Raw genomic sequence first — 22,156 nt, 5'->3', positions numbered from 1 at the left:
ATATATATATATATATATATATATATATATATATATATATATATATATAATTTTTGTAAGTGTGTATTGTATTGTATTAAAGAAAAATTTATATGACATGACAACATGTGTGAATAATATAATATGATATGATATAATATAATATAATATAATATAATATAATATAATATAATATAATATAATATAATATAATATGATATGATATGATATGATATGATATGATATGATATGATATGATATAATGTAATACAATTTTAAGTAAATATCATTTAATATAATTAATATATTATAATTTAAATATAATAATATGTAAATTAAATAATAATGTCTAAGTTTAGGTATAATATAATTTAATTAATATAATGTCATTAATATAACTTTAAATAAAATCTAAAATAATATAATTTAATAAAATAAAACATATAAAATAAATAAAATAATCTTTTAAAAAAATAGTATCATAAAAAATAAATATAAAACAATATAGGGCTGCACAGTGGTGCAGTGGGTAGCACGTTCGCCTCACAGCAAGAAGGTCGCTTAGAGTTTGCATGTTCTCCTCGTGTTGGCGTGGGTTTCCTCTGGGTGCCCTAGTTTCCTCCACAGTCTAAAGACATGTGGTACAGGTTAATTGGGTAAGCTTAATTATCTGTAGTGTATATGTGTGAATGAGTGTGTATGGATGTTTCCCAGTGATGGGTTTCAGCTGGAAGGGCGTCTGCTGCGTAAAACATACACTGCACTGAAAAAAATTAATCAGAGATGATTCCTTGGATTTACTCAATTTTTGTATGTTAAGTGGTTGTAAGCAATTTAATTGTGTTGAATTTAAACAAACAAATTAAGTTGAATATTATTTAATTTAATTTGATTGTTTAAAATCAACACAAATAAATTGTTTGCGACAGTTCTGCATGCAACACTTTTTTCAGTGTAAGTTGGGGGTTAATTCCGCTGTTTGGTTGTGTTAAACATTTTAGCTTGAAAACAATTTGCACTTAGTTTCACACTTATTCGCACTGTTGCACTAAACAAAACAAGTTATTTTCAGTTTGTAACTTTACAAATATTTTCCACAAAAACACAGAGACCATCTTTCACAGACCATCAAATGCATCGCCAGAGGCTAAAAGAACATAAAAAGTGTGAAATTGAAAGTAAACCGTTTTCGAGCCGCTCTCTTTTTAAGGAGTTTATTTATTATTATTTATTTATTTTATGTTATTTTATTTATTGTATTTTTTTTTTCATTTGATTATTTATTTATTTAATTTTATTTTATTTAAGTTCATTTAACTCATTTTACATAATTTATTATTTTATTTTAATTTATTTTCATTCATTCATTTTCCTACGGCTTAGTCCCTTTATTAAACTGAGGTCGCCACAGCAGAATGAACCGCCAACTTATCCAGCATTTGTTATACACTGCTGATGCCTTTTCAGCTGCAACCTAGTACTAGAAAACACCTATACACTACCAAATCTACACACACACCCATTTGTCTTTAATTTAATTAAATTTTATTTTATTTATTTTATTTTATTTTATTTTATTTATTTATTTATTTATTTATTTATTTATTTATTTATTTATTTATTTATTTTATTTTATTTTATTTTATTTTATTTTATTTTATTTTATTTTATTTTATTTTATTTTATGTAATTTGAGCATGAAGTTTTTTTAACAATTCAGACTTTTGCACAACCATTAGTTTAATAACCCATGACTGTACAAATATAATAAATGGGTTATAGTGTATAGTATCATGTTTTATTCTCTATAATAACGCTTTAAGTGTTCTGGAGAATTGTCTTATCTTTTTATTGTTATACTTTTATGTCGGTTTGTTTACAATATGATGAGCTGGTTGTTGAATTTCCAATGAAATGAGACTTTGAGCAACACTTTCTGTCATAATAGATCATAATACATGCATTTGAACTATTATTTTCAAAGTAAAGTTAGTTAAGTATAAACTTAGAGCCATACAAAAAAAAATCTTAATTCTTTTTCTGGTTATTTTAAATAAACTACCTTGTTGGCTGCATTAAAAATGACAACAGTTTTAAATGAAAATCTTTTTAAAAAATGTATTAAAACTTGAGAGTTTTTGCTTTTAATAATGGGGTAATGAAAATAATATTAGTTCTTAAATTAAATTACATTTATTTATTTATTTTTTCATTTATGCATGTCATTTTAGGAGCTCTGTTTCACATTTTAGGGTGTTTTTGAAAAAAAAAACAGTCACATTTGAAAGCTCATTCTGACCTGTGCTTATGAAACATATAAAATAATATGTGATAATTTGCACTTAAAAAAATTATAGATTGTTTTAAGATAACTATTGGTAATTAAAAAATACATATATATATTATTTTGATTGGGTTTGACTGTTTTTTTTATTTGACCCTTAGACATACATTTATAAATAATAAAAATAAGTAAATAATGAATGTAATTATTTAACACTTATTCATATTAAAGCACATAATATTAAAATTTATTAAAAATAAATTAATAAGGGGCTACTTGGCAATAGTAATTTTCAATGAAAATTTTATAACAATTTTCAAGCTAAATAACACATTTCTTCCTAACCTCGCAAGCAGTATTTATGTTTTTGTATCTGCATATAAAACTTACAGCATTAATCATTTCATGGCATGTTTTTATTTGGATTATTTTATTTGCATAAACTATTTAAAAATAGTCAAAAATGAAACTTAGTTCTTCTAACATCAGTACTGAAACTGAAATACAGCTCAAACTTTTTCCGTATGGTTTTGAATTTTTATTATTCGACCGTTATACAGTACGTCTCTGAAACATAACAGGAAAGTGTGGTCATGCATCACTGAATGACCGTATGTGGATTTTGTTGTAGCTGTTTTTAAATATTTAAGACAACCATCCAAACTTTTAAAAAAGTTTAATTTAATTTAATTTAATTTAATTTTTACGTCTTTATAGTTTAAAAAATAAATAAGCATTTTTTTTATTCTTAATTTAGTTAAATCTTTATAAATAAATAGTTTATTTTATCTTATGTTTACGTCTTTATAGTTGGATATAATGATTACATTTTTCATTTAATTTAATTTTAAATATATTTTTTAATTATCTTTTAGTAATTTGTAAATTAAATAAAATTGTATTTCATTTTATTTGTACGTGTTTATATAGCTGTATATATTAATAAAACATTTAATTTAGCTTAAAATTTTTCAGATTTTTAAAATTAAGTTATTAATCAATTTAATTTAATTTAAATATTTTATTTTATTTTTATGTCTTCATAGCTGTATATAATAATATTTATTATTATTATTAATTTAATTTAATTTTAATTACTTATTATATTTTAATGTCTTTAGCTGTATATAATAATCAAACATGTTTTATTTGAAAAAATTATCATTTATTTTTACATTTTTAAATAAAAATTTTTATTTTATCTTTACGTCTTTGTCGCTGTAAATAATTAATAAACATTTTTTATTTTGAATTAAATTTAAGTGATTAAATGTTATTTAATTTTAAGTCTTTATAGCTTTATATAAAATTATTATTGTTGTTTTTTTTATTCATTCATTAATTTTGATTTTTGGCTTAGTCTCTTTATTAATCTGGGGTCGCCACAGTGGAATGAACTGCCAACTTATCCAGCATATGCTTTACGCAGCGGATGTCCTATCAGCTGCAACCCATCACGGAAAACATCCATACACACTTATTCCCACCCTTACACTACAGACAACCCAAACCTACCCAACCCTTAAGCCTACCCAATTCACCTGTACCACATGTGTTTGGACTGTAGGGAGCACCCAGAGAAAACGCACACAAACTCGGGAAGAACATGCAAACTCCACACAGAAACACCAACTGATCCACCCGAGGCTTGAACCAACGACCTTCTTCACCATGACACCTATTTTTTTTAGTTAATTTGTATTTTTTTTTATTTGTTATGTCTTTATAGCTGTATTTAATAATTAAACATTTTTAATTTAAAAGTTCTGTCTTTATAGCTATATATACTAATTAAACATTAGTTTTGTCATTGAATGTTTTTACTTTGATATTTGCATTTAAAACATATCCAAGAGTCAGTACTGAAACTGAAATACAGCATGAGCTCTTTCCGTATGTTTTTTCTCTGACCGTTACACGTCTCAGAAAGGAAACAGGAAAGAGTATTGAAGCATCGCTCGTCTCTGAACAACATCAGCAGCTCAATAATCTGATTTAATCCTGAATCCTCTGCTTCATACACACACACACACAGCAGATTAGCAGACGCTTCTTTACATGTTAGTGAAAGCTTTAGCATTAGCTGTTTGTTTTGCTGTTACCGGGTGAAAGTGATGCTGAAAGTGAGTTTTTCCACCGCGTGTGGTTTTGTGTTTCCTCAGGAGAGCAGAATGGACCGTTTGCAAAGCCTTGAGTGAAGATGACCTTAAAAGCTACCAAAAGTGAGTATTTATAATTATATGCGCATATATTTTACAGACAGACATGGAGAAAACTGATAAGACAAAACTACAGTGCTCTGAAATAGCTTGAAATGGCTGTTTTTAATTTATTTTTATTTTTATATCAGATTAAGTGATTTTAAGACATTTTTATATGCAACTAGCCTTAAATCAAAGCAAAAAAAACTCAAAATGAAGTTGAAACTGCTGTGTTTTCCATGCAGAGCAGATTTTAATGATGGATTTTAAGTGAACAATTATGGTTATTAATTTTAACCTGTTTTATAATTTGCCTTATAATAATAATTAAATAATGCATTAATAGTTAAATGATTAAATGAATTCCTGCTCTATAAAAACATTATTTTACCTTATTTTTCCTTGGGCAGCATACATATTTTGATGTTATATTACTATAGTATTACACTAAAACGTTTAATATTAAAATACACTTTTCATATTTTACAGAATGAAAGCAGACAGAACTAGAGTGCGCTGAAACTACTTAAAATAACTGCTGCGTTTTTTTTTTATATTCAAAGTACATTTTATATCAAATTAAGTGATTTTAAGTGATTTTAATTTTCAATTTGCCTTAAAACAACGCAAAAAAATAAATAAATAAAATAATAATATAAAAAAAACAAGCCAAGAAAACCTGAGAAATTAAGTGTTCATTTTTCTTAAAGTTGAATCTGCTGTGTTTTTCATGCAGAGCAGATTTTAATGATGGATTTTAAGTGAACATTTATGGTTATTAATATAAACCATAAAACCTGTTTTATAATTTGCCTTATAATAATTAAATAATGCATTAATAGTTAAATAATTAAATGAATTCCCGCTCTATAAAAACAGTATTTCACCTTTGAGTGGAGGCAATCTTATTTTTCCTTGGGCAGCATACATATTGTAATTGTTATATTACTATAGCATTACACTAAAACGTTTAATATTAAAATAAACTTTTCGTATTTTACAGAATGAAAACAGAACTAGAGTATGCTGAAATCACTTGAAATAACTACTGCGTTTTTTTATTCAAATTAGATTTTATATCAGATTAAGTCATTTTAAGTCATTTTTACATTCAATTTGCCTTAAAACAAAGCAAAAAACTAAACTAAACTAAACTAAACAAACAACCCAGAAAAAATAAGCGTTTTTTTTTTTCAGAGCAGATTTTTATGTTGGATTTAAAGTGAACAATTATGGTTATTAATTTAAGCTTGTTTTATAATTTGCTATTTTACTTTATTTTAGCCATTTAATCCAGCCATTTTATAGTAATTTTATGTTGAACTAAATGAATTAAATCAATTTCTGCTCCATAAAAATCATTATATTATCTTTAAGTGGAGTCAATTTTAATTTTCTTCAGGCAACACACCTATTTAGATTGGTAAAATACTGTAATAATACACTAAAAGTTTATTATCAAATTACACTTTTCAGTTCTTTCACTTTTTTACAGAACGAAGAAACACAGGACTACAATGTGCTGAAATTACTTGAAATAACTGCTGCGTTTTTCATTCAGTGTACATTTTTACATCAGATTAAGGGATTTTAAGTAATTTTGATTTTCAATTTGCCCTAAAACAAAGCAAAAAAAAAAAAAAAAAAAAAACAACCCGAAAAAAATGAAGTGTTAGTTTTTCTTAAAGTTAAAACTTCTGTGTTTTTCTTTCAGAGCAGATGTTAATGTTGTATTTAAAGTCAATAATTATGGTTATTAATTTTAACCTGTTTTATAATTTGCTTAATGTTTTTTTACTTTATTCCATCTATTTGTTTTCTGCCATTTTATGTTGAACTTAAATAATTAAATGCAGTCCTGCTCTATAAAAACAGTATTTCACCTTTGAGTGAAAGTGATTTAAAGTATTCCTTGGGCAGATAAAATGTTTTAATTGTTATATTAATATAGTATTACACTGAAAAGTTTAATATTAAAATACACTTTTCAGTTCTTTCACTTGTTATTATACACAAACATATTTTACTGACAGACGTGGACAAAAATATTAATACCATCCTATCGAAGAAAGACAGAACTAAAGACAAAACAGCAGAAATAACTGGTGTGCTTTTCATTTAAAGTACATTTTATATCAGATTAAGTGATTTTAAGTCATTTATATATATTTAATTAACCTTAAAAACAAAAAGCAAAATGAACAATCTACGAAAAATGTAAGTGTTTTTCTCAATGTTTCTCAAACTGCAGTGTTTTTCATTCAGAGCAGATTTTTATATTGGATTTTAAGTGAACAGTTAAGTTTATTGATTGATATTGATTGATTTTTGTCCCTAAAATGGGTTTAAAAAAATTTAAAACTGCTTTTATTTTAGTTGAAATAAAACTAATAAGATCTTCTCCAGAAGAAAAAATATTATGAGACATACCGTGAAAATCTCCTTGCTCTGTTAAACATCATTTGGAATTATCATCATGACACTTTATTTCTGCATTAGGATAACGTGTTTTTAATCTCACACTTGAATTGACCAAAGCATCAACAGCTTTCACACTCATCGATCATAACCTAATTTAGCACCACAAAATTTAAAAGATTCATGTTAGTCAGGAAGCCACACAGGGTGTAAATGATGTCTTATTTCCACTGAGAGATAAGATTCATGTTGTCAAAACACTGAACACAACAAGTATTTAAAGTTCCTGTGAACTGCTTTAAAATGTGCTTTTTTTATTTCATGTTTGACGTAATCTCAACTGAAACATGAAAGGTGGGACATCTATATCTGCATGTCTATACATAGCCTCAAAGTATAACACCATCGTGTTTTAGTAGATGTCAATGCTTGCACATGATAGTTAAACAGCGTGTCATCAGCTCTGCGCTGGACTTCAGACCTGCTTTCAGCTGGTCAATAGCAACACACCAACAGGCTTTAACACACCTCCTTTTCAGACCAGCACACCCATGAGTCCACAAAGTGGTGCAAATATATTTACTATTTAAACAACGTGGCGCAAAATGTGAAAATTACTGTTGCACTGGTCTAAAAATAGCAGCAGATCGCACCAAGCACATCTTGCGGCTTCTTTTGCTGGGTGTATGATAGTGCCCATAGTGTCTAAATGAGCTTTAGTTGGTGTACTGTATGAAGTAAGTTCAGTGCACTGTATATCATTCACAGTCTCCGAAAACACTGTAATCACGAGGCGCTGGTGTCTACAATTCTCCATTTAGTCATTTAGAGAACTATACAGTACAACTCAGTCTGTGCAGTTTCACAATCCATGTTCTCCCCCATGCACTAAACCATACAGCATTCTCTCCATCAATAAGAAATAAGTAAATGGCCAACTGGTGAATAACTGATGGCTTTATATTCTCGCCATGGTCATTTGGGTTGTTTACCACTAAGTTTACCACTGAGCAGACGTGTGTATTTAATATTTTTGTCTGTGTTTTGTTTCCAGCATGGTTTTTACGACTCCTCCCGGTTGTGCTCTTCTTCATCTGTTATTATTGCTCTCAGTTCTACTTTGAGAGGTCAGTACACGCATGCTTTCATCCATGATGTTTTCATTGGTCGTATTTAGGGCTGGGCAATATGGAGTTAAAACTGTTAAACAATATTTTCTGTTATTTATTGTTTTAGTGATAATTCCGACTCATCCACTGAGAGACAAAAAATTATATATAAAAAAAGTATTTAAAAAACTAAATATACAGATATTATTTATTTATTTATTTATTTATTTATTAATAATAATTTATTTATTTTTACTTCATATGTATCCATGGATAAACAAAAAGGTATATTTTTCCAATTTTTTGTTTATTATTATTATTATTATTATTATTATTATTATTATTATTATTATTATTAGTAGTAGTAGTAGTAGTAGTATTGTTATTATTATTATTTGTGTTATTATTATTATTTATTTTTAGTTCATATTATCAGAGACAAAAAGTAGATTTTTCCTATTTTATTTATTGTTATTATTATTATAATATATATTTTTTTATTTATATGTATTTTTTGAGGGACAAAAAGGTACATATTTTCAATTTTTTTGTTTATTATTATTATTATTATTATTATTATTATTATTATTATTATTATCATCTGTAGTAGTAGTAGTATTATTCTTATTCTTATTATTTATTATTATTATTATTATTATTATTATTATTATTATTATCATCTGTAGTAGTAGTAGTATTATTCTTATTCTTATTATTTATTATTATTATTATTTTTTGTTCATATAATCAGAGACAAAAAGCAGATTTTTCCTATTTTTATTTATTATTATTATTATTATTATTACTATTATTTTTTATTTTGATATTTATTTTAAATTTATATGTATTCATTGAGGGCCAAAAAATTATATTTTTTCCATTTTTATTTCTACTTATTAATTAATTAATTTTTAATTAATATGTTTCTACTGGGAGAAAAAAAGTATATTGTTCCTATTTCTTATTTATTTCTTATTATTTTTTAATTCATATGTATGCACTGAGAGAAAAAAAAAGAATATATTTCCAATTCCAGTTTACAATTTAATATGTTATACTATATTATAAATCTATATTTTAAATATTACATAGTATCTTTATATTAATCCCATTGTAGTTTTTTATGATTATTATTGCAAGAAGACAAAATTTTCCCACGGCTACATTTTTTATTGATATATTGCAAATCATCCATCTCTATTTGTATTTTATGCAGAAGCTGAAATGTGTGTATGCATGCTTTATAAACTACTGTTTTTACCCTAGCTCTGGAGGAAAGTCTCCTCATCCCACGCTTGCTCTGTGTCCAAACTACCGGCTGCAGAAGAAGTGGGAGAATCTGAACCTAAAGTAAGTTTAATTCTGCTTTAGTAAGCTTGAATAGTGAAAAGTTCCATCTTCATCAACTCATTGCCTTCATGATTACAGAGCTGTAGGACTTCATTTATTAGAAGAACATACATGAAAATTACAATGTGTTTTTGTTTACATACAGTGGAAATCAGTTGCAACCAAAATATTTTGGTAAATTAAGTTAGAACATAATTATCATAGTTTAATAAGTTACAATTACAGAAATATACATTACAACTAAAGACATATGTTGTAAAGACTAATTGATTTACTGTGTATTTATAGATATATGCAAACATTTTTGCAGCCACAGCAGTGTTATAAATACATAAATAACTGGGCATTATGGTGGTGCAGTGGGTAGCATGATTACCTCACAGCAAGAAGCTCCCTGGTTCGAGCCTCGGCTGGGTAAGTTGGCATTTCTGTGTGGAGTTTGCATGTTCTCCCTGCGTTCGCGTGGGTTTCCTCCGGGTGCTCTGGTTTCCCCCACAGTCCAAACACATGCGCTATTGGTGAATTGAGTAAGCTATATTGGCTGTAGTGTATGAGTGTGAATGCAAGAGTGTGTGGGTGTTTCCCAGTGTTGGGTTGCAGCTGGTAGGGCATCCGTTGCGTAAAACATGCTGGATAAGTTGCCGGTTCATTCCGCTGTGGCGACCCCTGATTATTAAAGGGACTAAGCCGAAAAGGAAATGAATGAATAAATAAATAAAAGTAACTTCATTAAATGTGAGATCAAGGTCGTATTGTGCAATTCGAAAGCATAAATAAATGGAAAGCAACCATGAATCACAAATTCTAGGGAGCTGGTGTTTAACAAATAAGTATAACAGTGCCATTAATAATTTACTAAATGACTAACGGCCACAAACTGTAAAGACGTCCCTACTTTTCACAGTTTCAGAGCATTTGAAAAGAATAAATGATTTACCTGCCACCACTTTTGTCTTTCCTCTGTTTTATCATCTGTGTGTTGTTATAGAGTTTATACAGCTGCTCTCTCTCCATCTGCAGTTCCACCTATTGCATTTACTTGTTCATTTATTGGTCCATTAGGACTCCTGGCAGATCTTATGCAGACCTTTAAAAGAGAAAGATATTTATTGATCGCCATGAGACAGATCTATCCACATAAATATAATAATTGAGTCAAAAATATTTCTTTTAGCTTGGCTGGAATGAAAGTAGTTATAATAAATGATATAATGTTTAGCTGAATAATATTATCCTATTAAGACCTTTTTTTAAAACCACTCTTGTCCAATGACTTGCCTATTTAACCATTCATACATTCATTTTCTTGTCGGCCTAGTCCCTTTATTAATCCGGGGTCGGAATGAACCGGCAACTTATCCAGCTAGTTTTTACGCAGCGGATACCCTTCCAGCCGCAACCCATCTCTGGGAAACATCCACACACACACTCATACACTACGGACAATTTAGCCTACCCAATTCACCTGTACCGCATGTCTTTGGACTGTGGGGGAAACCGGAGCACCCGGAGGAAACCCATGCGAAGGCAGGGAGAACATGCAAACTCCACACAGAAACGCCAACTGAGCCGAGGTTCGAACCAGCGACCCAGTGACCTTCTTGCTGTGAGGCGACAGCACTGCCAAACTGCCTCGCCCTATTTAACCAACCCAGGCTCATTCTGGAAACGTAGTCCCGCGGACGTTTCTGGAGATCGCGAAATACGTTGTTTGCGCACTTTTTTTGCATCTTGAACGCCTCTCGCGAGCGCCGTTTGCACCCGCGATGTTCTCGCGAAAAGCCGCCGGAGGCCGCTGTCGAGCGACCGTCTGTCCGACTGACTGAATGATTGACTGGGCGGCCGGCCAATCGGCCGATCCACCGTCCTCCTCCTTCCCTAAACCCAACCGGTTTTACCGATTGACCCCTCCGCCCGCCCGCTCTCTTCCCTAAACCCGAGCAACAATTTACAAAAGACGTCCAGAAAAAGAAAAGCCCTCGTCTGATTTTGACCGCATTTTTGGATTTCATCACATTCTCGCCCTGTTGTTGACTTGTTCACTTTATTTTTTGGATTCTGTTTTTGTCTAACCTGATTACTTAAACCCGTCGTCGCCGTCGTCGCGGTCAGCTCCCCTCCGGGTCTCTGCTCTGCCAATGTACACAACAAGCTAACCGGACAAACTGGTTGCCGTGGAAGGCCCTCCACAAGGAGGTGAGCTGTCAGCCGGCGAGTGCGAAGAGTAGCGGCGTCACACCGGCCCGTAGCATTCCTTCGAAAAAATTAAATGCACCCACATGTACCTCCGGCCACGTAAATCACAGTCTCCAGAAACGTCCGCGGGACTACGTTTTCAGAATGAGCTTGGGTTGTATTTAACATAATTAAGCCTTTAAATTATACTTTAAGCTGAATATTAGTATCTTGCTAAATAACTAGTAAAATATTAAATACTGTCATCATGAAAAACAAAAAAATAACCTTGTTGTTAAAACTATTGTGTTTAAAAATGTCTTTAAAATCTTCTCTCCATTAAACATCACTTGGGAAATAATTGAAAGTGAAATAAAATGTCACAGCAGAGCTGACAATTTTGACTTTAAATACACACACACACACACATAGGGCTTTATATTAACACCCGCCAACTCGCCAAATGCGGGTAGATTTCAGCTGTGGCGGGTAAGACGAACGCTCTCACTAGCCACTTTGGCTGGTTGAAAATCATTCTTAAATTGTAGTTTTATTTAAAACTTGACTATAAAAGTGGCCCAACATTCGTCAAATAGTATCTTAGAATTGAGAGGCAGCATTGCTTTGCTAAATTAATTGTGTTCGACAAGCAAAAGAAAGCATGTGAATACCTAATGAGAGTATGATCAGTCACGTACACAGAAGATTTGATACACGCGACAATTAAAAGGCTTGCATGCTCACGTTTACTGGAGTGAAGCAACCGTGCCCATAGAGGAAACGCAACTGGTGCGATTGGTTTTCTTTGAAACAGAATAGACAAAAAGTGATGATCGTGCACCCACTGTCCTTCTGCTTTCAAAAAATTATATATATATATATATATAGTTGAAGTCAGAATTATTGGCCCCCCCTGTTTATTTTTTCCCCAATTTCTTCTTGACGGAGAGCAGATTTTTTTTCAGCGCATTTGTAATCATAATAGTGTTAATAACTCATCTCTAATAACTGATTTATTTTCTCTTTGCTCTGATGACAGTAAATAATATTAGACTAGATATTCTTCAAGACTTTCCCAGAGATGGGTTGCGGCTGGAAGGGCATCTGCTGCGTAAAAACTTGCTGGATAAGTTGGCGGTTCACTCCGCTGTGGCGACCCCGGATTAATAAAGGGACTAAGCCAACAAGAAAATGAATGAATGAAGAATTTTTCAAGACACTTCTATACAGATTAAAGTGACATTTAAAGGCGTAACTAGGTTAATTAGGTGAACTAGGCAAGTCAGAGTAATTAGACAATTTATTGTGTAATGCTGGTTTGTTCTGTAGACTATCAAATAGATATATAGCTTAAAGAGACTAATAAGTTTGACCATAAAATGTGTTTTAAAAAATTAATAACTTCTTTTATTCCAGCCGAAATTTTTACAACAGCATTGCTTTTATATGAGGTTAACGCTCAATTTATGTGTAGTTAACTGGTGATGTTAACTTGTCGTGTCTCTGCATATTTTAGATACTTTACAATTATTCTTTTTTTAAATGTCAATTTTTTCAAAGAAAAGATTTGTTGAATTAAAAAGTGTACGTATACAGCTTCTGTTGAATTAAAAAGTGTATGTATACAGCTTCTGTTGAATTAAAAAGTGTACGTATACAGCTTCTGTTGAATTAAAAAGTGTATGTATACAGCTATTTTTAGCTTGTTTTGACACATTATTTAAAATTTGTGGCTAAGAAATAATCATTTATTTATTTTTGCTGTGGTCTGAGATAAATCTGCTAAATCTTTAACTTTTGAAAAGTCATGTGAAATAAACTAATTGCAATGCGAAAGCCCATTTGCTCATGCACATTGAGCAAGCTCATACGCAGCAATAAGCGAAATGAACGAGGAGGCATGTGGACATAACACAAAATCTAAGTTAAGTCATTTTAGCGTTTTATATATAAATATATATTCTCCCAACAACAAAAGTTTGGCTAGTGAAAATAGCGAGTGGCTATTAAGGTTGGAAATCTACTAGCCACAGTGGCTGGTGATTAAAATAGTTAATGTCAAGCCCTGCATACTCACAAGATTTCATTTCATAATGTTCATAAAACACGTAGACGTTTGCTTAAAGCTGAAAAGATATCATATTAAGTAAGTCATACTGTTTTCAATGCACTTGTAATATATGATATGTCCAGTGTTTGCAGCATTCCAGCAGCTCATCTCTCTGGTAGAGTGTCAGTTTAATTCCTGAGAACTTCAACACTGGTTTTTTCCAGTGCCTTCTGGCTTTCCTTTGAATTTTGTGAAGAAACATGATAGCATGACGTTGCAGTAAAATAGGCCTAGTTGTATTGGTTTTTTTTTTTGTCATCTTATGATGGCTCTATTCTTTGGTTCATAGAGTGTCATGGTGACTTTTGTAAATATTTTGTATTGTTTAAAGGTATTGTTATGACCAATTCAACACAAAAGGAATGGTTTAGATATACCAACCTCCCAAATGTTGTAATAAAAGTGTTACAAGCACCTTTCTCTATTAGACAGCCTTTGGAATATATTAAAAATAATAATATATTGTTATATTATATTATTAATACAATTGATGGAATTGTGAATGTTGAAAAGTACATATAGGTTTTAATCCATTATGCCATTATTTCTTGAGTAGACTTCAGTGATAATAGTTTTTATTTTCAGCATGATAATGATCTGCTAATTGCAGTGAAATCCTGTTTGGAGAAAGAAAACAGCTGATGAAACACAGACAGGCATGGAATGGCCTCCACAATGTCCAGATCACAATATTATAGAGACAGAAATAAAAAGATATGACACTCTAAACCTAAAGAAGATCTCTGGAAACGGTTAGACAGTATATACTGAGAGTGATTATTAGTGTTTAGTCTCTGCTTTTGTTTGGTCATTCCAGCACGAGCCGAAAGCATTAGCTTCAAGAAGTTTCAATTTTCAGCATGATAATTATCCGCTAATTGCAATAAAATCCTATTTGGAGAAAGAAAACAGCTGATGAAACACAAACAGGCATGGAATGGCCTCCACAGTGTCCAGATCCCAATATTATAGAGACAGAAAAAGAAAGATATGACACTCTAAACCTAAAGAAGATCTCAGTAAAGGGCTAAGAGAATCCTGATATTACACAGCGCATTATTTCAGACAATTAAAAACAAAACAGTTAGACTTTATCTTTCTGTTTGTCTTTAATAAAGAGACTGATTGGTTATATGTTGTCCAAAAGTCTTAGGCCAACAAAGCTGGCATAGTGCTGTGGACCTTTGCACTGTATATTTATATATAGTGCACAGTATATACTGATTATTACGGGATCATTCGTGTTTGTATTGTGAGCCTCTGCTTTTGTTTGGTCGTTCCAGCATGAGCCGAAAGCCTGATCTCTTCCTGAAGCTGGAGGATTTCTTCTGGAAGGATCATCTGTCGGCTGAAGCTCTGCCCTACGGTATTAAAGGCAGCGGTGTGTACAGCTCCTGTTGCTCTTATAACCCTCCATTAATACAATGCTCAGTCATTACGCTTGTGTTTAATCTGCCTTGAGCACTTGATCACATTGTTGCTGTGACCTCACGTGACCCCGAAACCTCTCAGTCAAGCCAATATAAAGGCACTTGTGTGTTGTTTATGCTTTCACTGCAGAAAAGCCTGAGGGATTTACTGCGCATGAGTTTTAATGCAATGCTTTGATGCTGATGCATTCATAATGGAGCATTTTGTTTTAAAATGGTCTTGTTTTATTGTAGAGCTGCTGCTTCTGAAGGTTTTGGCGGCGATTTCCAGCTTCACGATGCCAGCGAACATCGAGAGGTAAAGTAGTGTCTAAAGTGTCTAAACTCAAGTGTGATACACTCATTTTCAGTTCCCCCGGTTGTCTGTGAGGTCTTAATATGTCTTAAATTTTAAAAATTGCATTGAAAAGAAGCTTAAAAACAGCCTTAAAAGTGCTGAAATGTAGTGTTGTAAGTCTTAAATTACTTTAAACAGGTCTCAATCTTTCTTAAGCTACTCTTTTCTTTCTCACTTGTATACTATTCACAATAGTATTGTTTCAAAAATTGCACATTATCGGATCACAATAAAAAAGTGAAGGTTATTAGTTACCATAACTTTATTAGTTCATAATGACTTTAACTGTGAAAAGCTATTGGTAATTAGTTACTAGTTAATTAAAGTTATTATATATAAGCATAGTTAACCTGAAGTTATAGAGTATATAGTTGATGTCTATGTGTACATGATTAATTTAGTGTATTTGTGTATTAAATGTACACTACCTGACTAAAGTCTTGTCGTCGATCCTAGTTGTAAGAGCAACGAATAATAACTTGACTTCTAGGATGGAGATGAATCATCTGTTGATCTGCATCCTACTGGAACCCACATGGAGCCAAGATTCTCACAGAAATCAGTCAAGTTTGGTGAAGGAAAAATCATGGTTTGGGGTTCCTTTCAGTATGGGGGCGTGCGAGAGATCTGCAGAGCGGATGATCAACATCAACAGCCTGAGGTATCAAGACATTTGTGCTGCCCGTTACATTACAAACCATAGAAGAGGGGGAATTCTCCAGCAGGATAGTGCTCCTTCTCATACTTCAGCCTCCACATCAAAGCTCCTGAAAGCAAAGAAGGTCAAGCTGCTCCAGGATTGGCCAGCCCAGTCACCAGACATGAACATTATTGAGCATGTCTGGGGTAAAATGAAGGAGAAAGCGTTGAATATGAATCCAAAGAATCTTGATGAACTCTGGGATGAACTCTCGCTTTCTTTGGCATTTCAGATGACTTTATTAATAAGTGATAAGTGAAGAGATCAAGTTATTACTTCTTGTTGTTTTTAAAACTTGGATAGGTGACAATACTTCTATCAGGTAGTGTATGTGTTGTGAGCACTTTCCCATAACCTACAGTTACAGTATATGATGTATTGTGTAAATGCTTTACAAAAAATATAGGTCTATAATCTAGTTTTGAACTGAGAGAGTGTGTCTGAGCCTCAGACATTATTAGGAAGGCTATTCCAAGGTTTAGGAGCCATATATGAAAATGCTAGACCTCCTTTAGTGGACTTTGATATTCTGTTTACTACCAGAAGCTACACAATCAGGTCAACACCCATCCAATCACCAACAATCCATCTAAAATAGTTGAATGTGTTTTTAATTGTTACATTTTTGTTAGGTTTCTGATGTAACGTAGCTTCTGCACCACATTTGTTTCTTAGAAATAAAGGTACGTGAGCTGTCACCTGGGGTGGTACACATTTGTACTAAAAGGGTCCACATTGGTACTTTAAAAGCATATATTTCTACCTACAAATTTAAGAGGTACACTTTTGTACTTTTAAGGTACTAATATATACCCTCCAAGTATTAATATGGACCCTTTGGGTACAAATGTGTACCTTTTAAAAAGGTAACACCCCAGTGACAGATGTCATACCTTTATTTCTAAGAGTGTAGCTAAAACCAAACACATAAGTTATTATTTTTAACTTAGAAATGTACTAAAATAATAGTCAAATTGTAAAATATCCTTAACTACATTTAAAAGCAATCTAATAAATAATAAAAATAAAACACATCTAATAGAAAAGGCTTTAAAATTGAAACAACTCATGCTAGACACCTATCTTTTTTAATTTTTATTTTGAAAAAGAAAATCAAACTTCTCTTCTGATGCCCTGTTGTGTATAGTGCAGTATTCCAGCAAAGTGTGTGTTTTGTGTGTGTGTGTGTGCAGTTTGGACTGCAGGACGTGTGCAGTCATTGGAAACGGCTTTGCTTTAAAAAACAGCTCTCTGGGGGAGATCATTAACAAATACGACGTGGTGATCAGGTAAAAAAAAAAACCCACTCCTCCACCTCTGTTTGACCTTTCAGCAGTTCTCCTTCTGCTTTTACTTACCATTCAGGAGTTAAGAACAATTATATTGCATTCTCTGTGTCTAATAAAACTCTCCATTTCTTGTTTTCTCTCTGTTTATAGCCTTCAGAGTTAACTCTTAACCATTATAAGCGTTCATAATGTTTCGTAAAACAAAGGGCTTTTGGGAACATCAAAATCACAGCCTTTTGATTTCCCCATCAAAAAAATCTATTTTATAACTTTCCATTCAGTTCAAGTTTATTTGTATAGTTCCTTTCACGATAATTATTGCTTCAAAGCAGCTTTACATAAAAAGGTGTGTTATTACATTACAATCACACTGCAAAAATGATTTTCTTAGATTTTTGCCTTGTTTCTAGTTTAAATACCTAAAAATCCTTAAATCAAGAAGCATTTTCTACACTAGTAAGCCATATTGCCTTGTTTTAAGAAATAATATGCCAAAATTAACCGTTTTTAAAATAATCTGTCAATGGGGTAAGCAAAATAATCTTATGTCAAAATGAAAAATACTATTGTTTTGCTTACCCCATCAGTTTAAAATCTCTGGGTCATTCTATGCTGTTTAAGCTGCGTTTTCAGAGACCCTCCTCCACCCCAGCTCCACCTGTCTATAGAACTGCCACATGTTTGCAGCAGCAGTGTGTTATTCTCAGATGGCATGCCTGTGTATATACTGGCAGAAGTAGGTCTCTGTACTTGCTCTGCCATAACAATCAAAGCAGCAGCAGCTGCAGCGTAGCAGATCTATTCCACCAAGACCAAATACACCAACCTTGCCATATGCATAGTCATTACCATACTAAATCCAGAGAGTGTTCATGACAGAAATCTGTTAATTTATACTTGTTCTATTTTTTTTTCTCATGTAAAATCATTCTACAGATTTGGATTAGCTGGAAATTAAAGTGTTTAATACATACAATTTATATATATATATATATATATATATATATATATATATATATATATATATATATAATTTATCTATTATTTATTCACGTCAAAATAAGTTATAATGCACAAATAAGCCAATCAGAATCAAACAGCTCTGCATTTAAAATTGGAATAATTTTTAATCAAGATCTAAAGAAATATGCTTATTTTGATATTCTGACTAACATATTAAAAGGCACCTATTGTGCCCCTTTTTTACAAGCTGTAAAATAAGTCTCTGATGTCCCTAGAGTATGTATGTGTTAAGTTTCAGCTAAAAAGACCCACACAGATAATGTTTAATAGCACTGAAATTTACCCTTTTAGGCTTTGATCATAATTGTGTTGATTTGGTGACTGTCGCTTTAAATGCAAATGAAATTGTGCTCTTTTTAAAAGAGGGCGGAGTCACAAATGCTTGTGTGTCAGCATAGTGGCAGATTCAAAAACAAGACTAAACTCCAATGCTAATGAGAGAGAGATAGTCACTAGTGGGCGGGGCTTATTTCCTCTGATGACACGTACAAGGGGAGAATGTCAATCAAAGTGTTTCTGCAGACTGTTTTTATCAATCGTCATTATAAAAACATAGAATTAGTTACTATTTATGATTATGAGCTTATTATATTTACATACTCTTGCCGCACAACTGTGTTTAAACCCCTTAAAGAAGTGATTTTTGCATAATATCTCCTCTTTAAAGCACTTGTAAAAGTACTTCAGTATAATATATTTGCAGTAGTATTGTGTTAGTTGTTATTTCATCATTGCAAATACGGTCTAACTAACAACTTTTTAAATGCTTTTAGTATCATGTAGGAGTTTTGTAAAGCTACATTACACCCTCTGTTTCTAATAAACATCTCAGTCTCTTGTTTTCCATCTCTATTTCTCTGTTTAGTCTCCGTTTAGCGATTAGTTTGGCTTGTGATTTCGATTAGTTTGGCCAATTGGGATAATTTCCAGAGATATTGTCTGTTTATTTCCATTTTTCTGTAATTTATTTCTCATTTGCTGTATATTTTATTAATTTTATGATGGTAATAAATGACATATATTTTATGCATATCTAAAATGGCATTCAAGTTTGCTTTGAACTTGAAAGATAGAAAAAAGCAGATTTGACCACACAGATAATGTTGTATAACTCTCTGAAACTGACCCTTTCAGGCTTATATCCTAATTGTGCCGTCTTGGTTACTGTCGCTTTAAATTCAAATTAGATTGCTATTTTCAAAAAGAGGGCGGAGCTACAAAGACATGTGTGTCAGCATAGTGGCAGATTCAAAAACAAAACTACACTCCAATTCTAATGAGGGAGAGATAGTCACTAGTGGGCGGGGCTTATTTCCTCTGATGACACGTAAAAGGGGAGAATGTCAATCAAAGTGTTTCTGCAGACTGTTTTTATAAAGCGTCATTATAAAAACAGAATTAGTTACTGTTTACGATTATAAGCTGATTATATTCACACACTCTTGCCACACAACTGTGCTTAAACCCCTTATAGAAGTGATTTTTGCATAATATCTCCTCTTTAAAGCACTTGTAAAGTACTTCAGTATAATATATTTGCAATACTATTGTGTTATTTGATATTAAAACATCATTATTGCAAATACGGTCTAACAAACAACTTTTAAAATGCTTTTAGTATCACGTAGGAGTTTTGTAAAGCTACATTACACCCTCTGTTTCTAATAAACATCTCAATCTCTTGTTTTCCATCTCTATTTCTCTGTTTATTCTCCGTTTAGCGATTAGTTTGGCTCGTGTTTTACATTCTTGTTTTTATTGTAAGCGTTCTGAATGGCTTATAATAAGCTCACTGCAATTAGAGCTCAGCTCGGCTACCGTTTCTTCATTTCTATAGCGGATTTACAGGCTTGGAGTGAGCATTTTATTTCTGCGCATGTTTTCCGTGCTCTCGCCGTGTTCGCAGAAGTTAATCGCGGCGGGGGAGTCGAGGCGCTTGGCATTTGGCGTTGAGTTACAAATCCTGATGCTTCAGACTCGCCATTAGCAGAACAGCAGCGTCTCGCTAATCTCATCTGTGAAAAAGAGGGAGTTTGTGCTTCAAGGATTCACTCCCGTGGAAAAAATAACAGGGGGTTGAGTTGATAAGAATGTGTTGAGACTGCGATGTTCAGGCGGGTGGAGGAGAGCGGGGATCATTGTAACACTTTTGCTTGTGTTTTAAAAAGGTTTAGGATGTGTACTGAACATAACATGGACACACACACACACACACACATTATGTTGAGATGAACCGTGGCCTTCATATCCTCCTACTCAAAAGCTCTGAGATGGTAATTACAAGATGTTTGTATCTGTAAAGAGCTGAGGTGTTGGCCAGTTCGATGTGTGTGTTTGTGTGTAAACAGTAGTGGTGTTGGCCAGTTTGATGTGTGTTTCTCTCTCGTAAACTTGCTGCCAGGATCAGGATGTTGTTTACACAGGCGCAGAGAAATCAAGAGCCTGTAATTGTCTTCATGTACTTTCGCCTTTTCGTGCTGACACCAGGAATAACGGGGACTGCGCTGTGGCTCCACAAGCCCGTCACCTCATAAATCGGCTAAATGAGTGGTGTTTTCTGCCAAGCTTTAGCACTTTTACTCATCAACAGTGCACAAATTGGGTACAAACTACACTGCAAAGTCAATATGTATGAATTATGACTCATTTATGATCAATTTGTTTCTGCCGTTATGTAAACATTCGGGAAATTGAGCTTCGAAATCAGCACCATTTAATCAGCCCCATAAAACATTAACTTATTTACTTTCCTTAGGCTTAATCTCTTATTTATCCGTGGTTGCCACAGCGGAATGAACCACCAACTTTTCCAGCATATGTTTTACACTGCGGATGCCCTTCCAGCTGCAACCCAGTACTGGGAAACACCCATACACACTTATTCAAACATACACTACCGCCAATTTTGTTATAAATATGAATATAATTAATAATACTGCTAATAATAATAACATTATATTGATGCAGATTGTCATGAATAAAATGAAAAAGCCCCCCGAGGTGAAGTAGGCATGGATGCAGTTGTGTTTATGTTTATATTTATAGAGAAAACAATCTTCTTCTTTTTTTTTTACATTTCAATATTTTAATTATTTATATTTATTCATTTTCTTTCGGCTTAGTCCCTTTATTAATCAGGGATCGCCACAGCGAAATGAACCCCCAACTTATCCAGAATATGTTTTACACATCGAATGCCCTTCCAGCCACTACCTAACACTGGGAAACACCCATACACACTTGCATTCACCCACATACACTACAGCCAATTTAGTAATATTTTTATTTTAATATTTAAATAATAAAAAAAACGTTTACATTTAAGATTAGATATTTGTGGATTGCTGTTCATCCTGTGTGTAAATGAGAATCCCTGATCTAGACACACTACATTTAGCATGCATTGTGTGTACATTAGGCTTGAACGACTAAACCAATGCTTATGTAACCCCACCGGTTCAACACCGCCCAACTCGCTCGGAGCTGGGATCGATCCGGCGACCTTCCGCATGGGAGTCAGTTGCTCTAACAAGGAGGCTAAAGACCATGGCCTCTAGTGTCTGTCGCTAGAGCACCTTTAGAGGTCAGCGGAGTGAGGTTTACCTGCACAGCACACACTAGCTGGCCTCCGTTACACTCACCCCCCTAAACCTCACTCCCAGCCAGGTCACAGCACCAATGTAACCCCGCCGGTCCTACACCACCCAACCCGCTCCGAGCTGGGATCGAACTGGTGACCTTCCGCATGGGA

The 22,156-nt window shown here is 32.6% G+C and overlaps 1 protein-coding gene across 2 annotated transcripts in view; it reads left to right on the top strand.

Moving 5' to 3' along the window:
- The window catches only part of st3gal4 (ST3 beta-galactoside alpha-2,3-sialyltransferase 4), a 50,126-nt gene that overhangs the window by 13,923 nt on the left and 14,047 nt on the right, over window positions 1-22,156 (top strand). The window contains 6 exon segments of one of the 2 annotated variants that reach the window (NM_001083029.1): window positions 4,426-4,485; window positions 7,937-8,009; window positions 9,258-9,341; window positions 14,910-15,007; window positions 15,291-15,354; window positions 17,287-17,382. In NM_001083029.1, the coding sequence (NP_001076498.1) occupies window positions 4,464-4,485; window positions 7,937-8,009; window positions 9,258-9,341; window positions 14,910-15,007; window positions 15,291-15,354; window positions 17,287-17,382 (437 nt within the window). In that variant the 5' untranslated portion in view covers window positions 4,426-4,463. 2 annotated transcript variants of the gene reach the window in all.

This window comes from Danio rerio, chromosome 18, assembly GCF_049306965.1.
Source record: "Danio rerio strain Tuebingen ecotype United States chromosome 18, GRCz12tu, whole genome shotgun sequence".
Taxonomy (NCBI): domain Eukaryota; kingdom Metazoa; phylum Chordata; class Actinopteri; order Cypriniformes; family Danionidae; genus Danio; species Danio rerio.
This window is presented reverse-complemented; position numbering and strand designations above follow the sequence as displayed.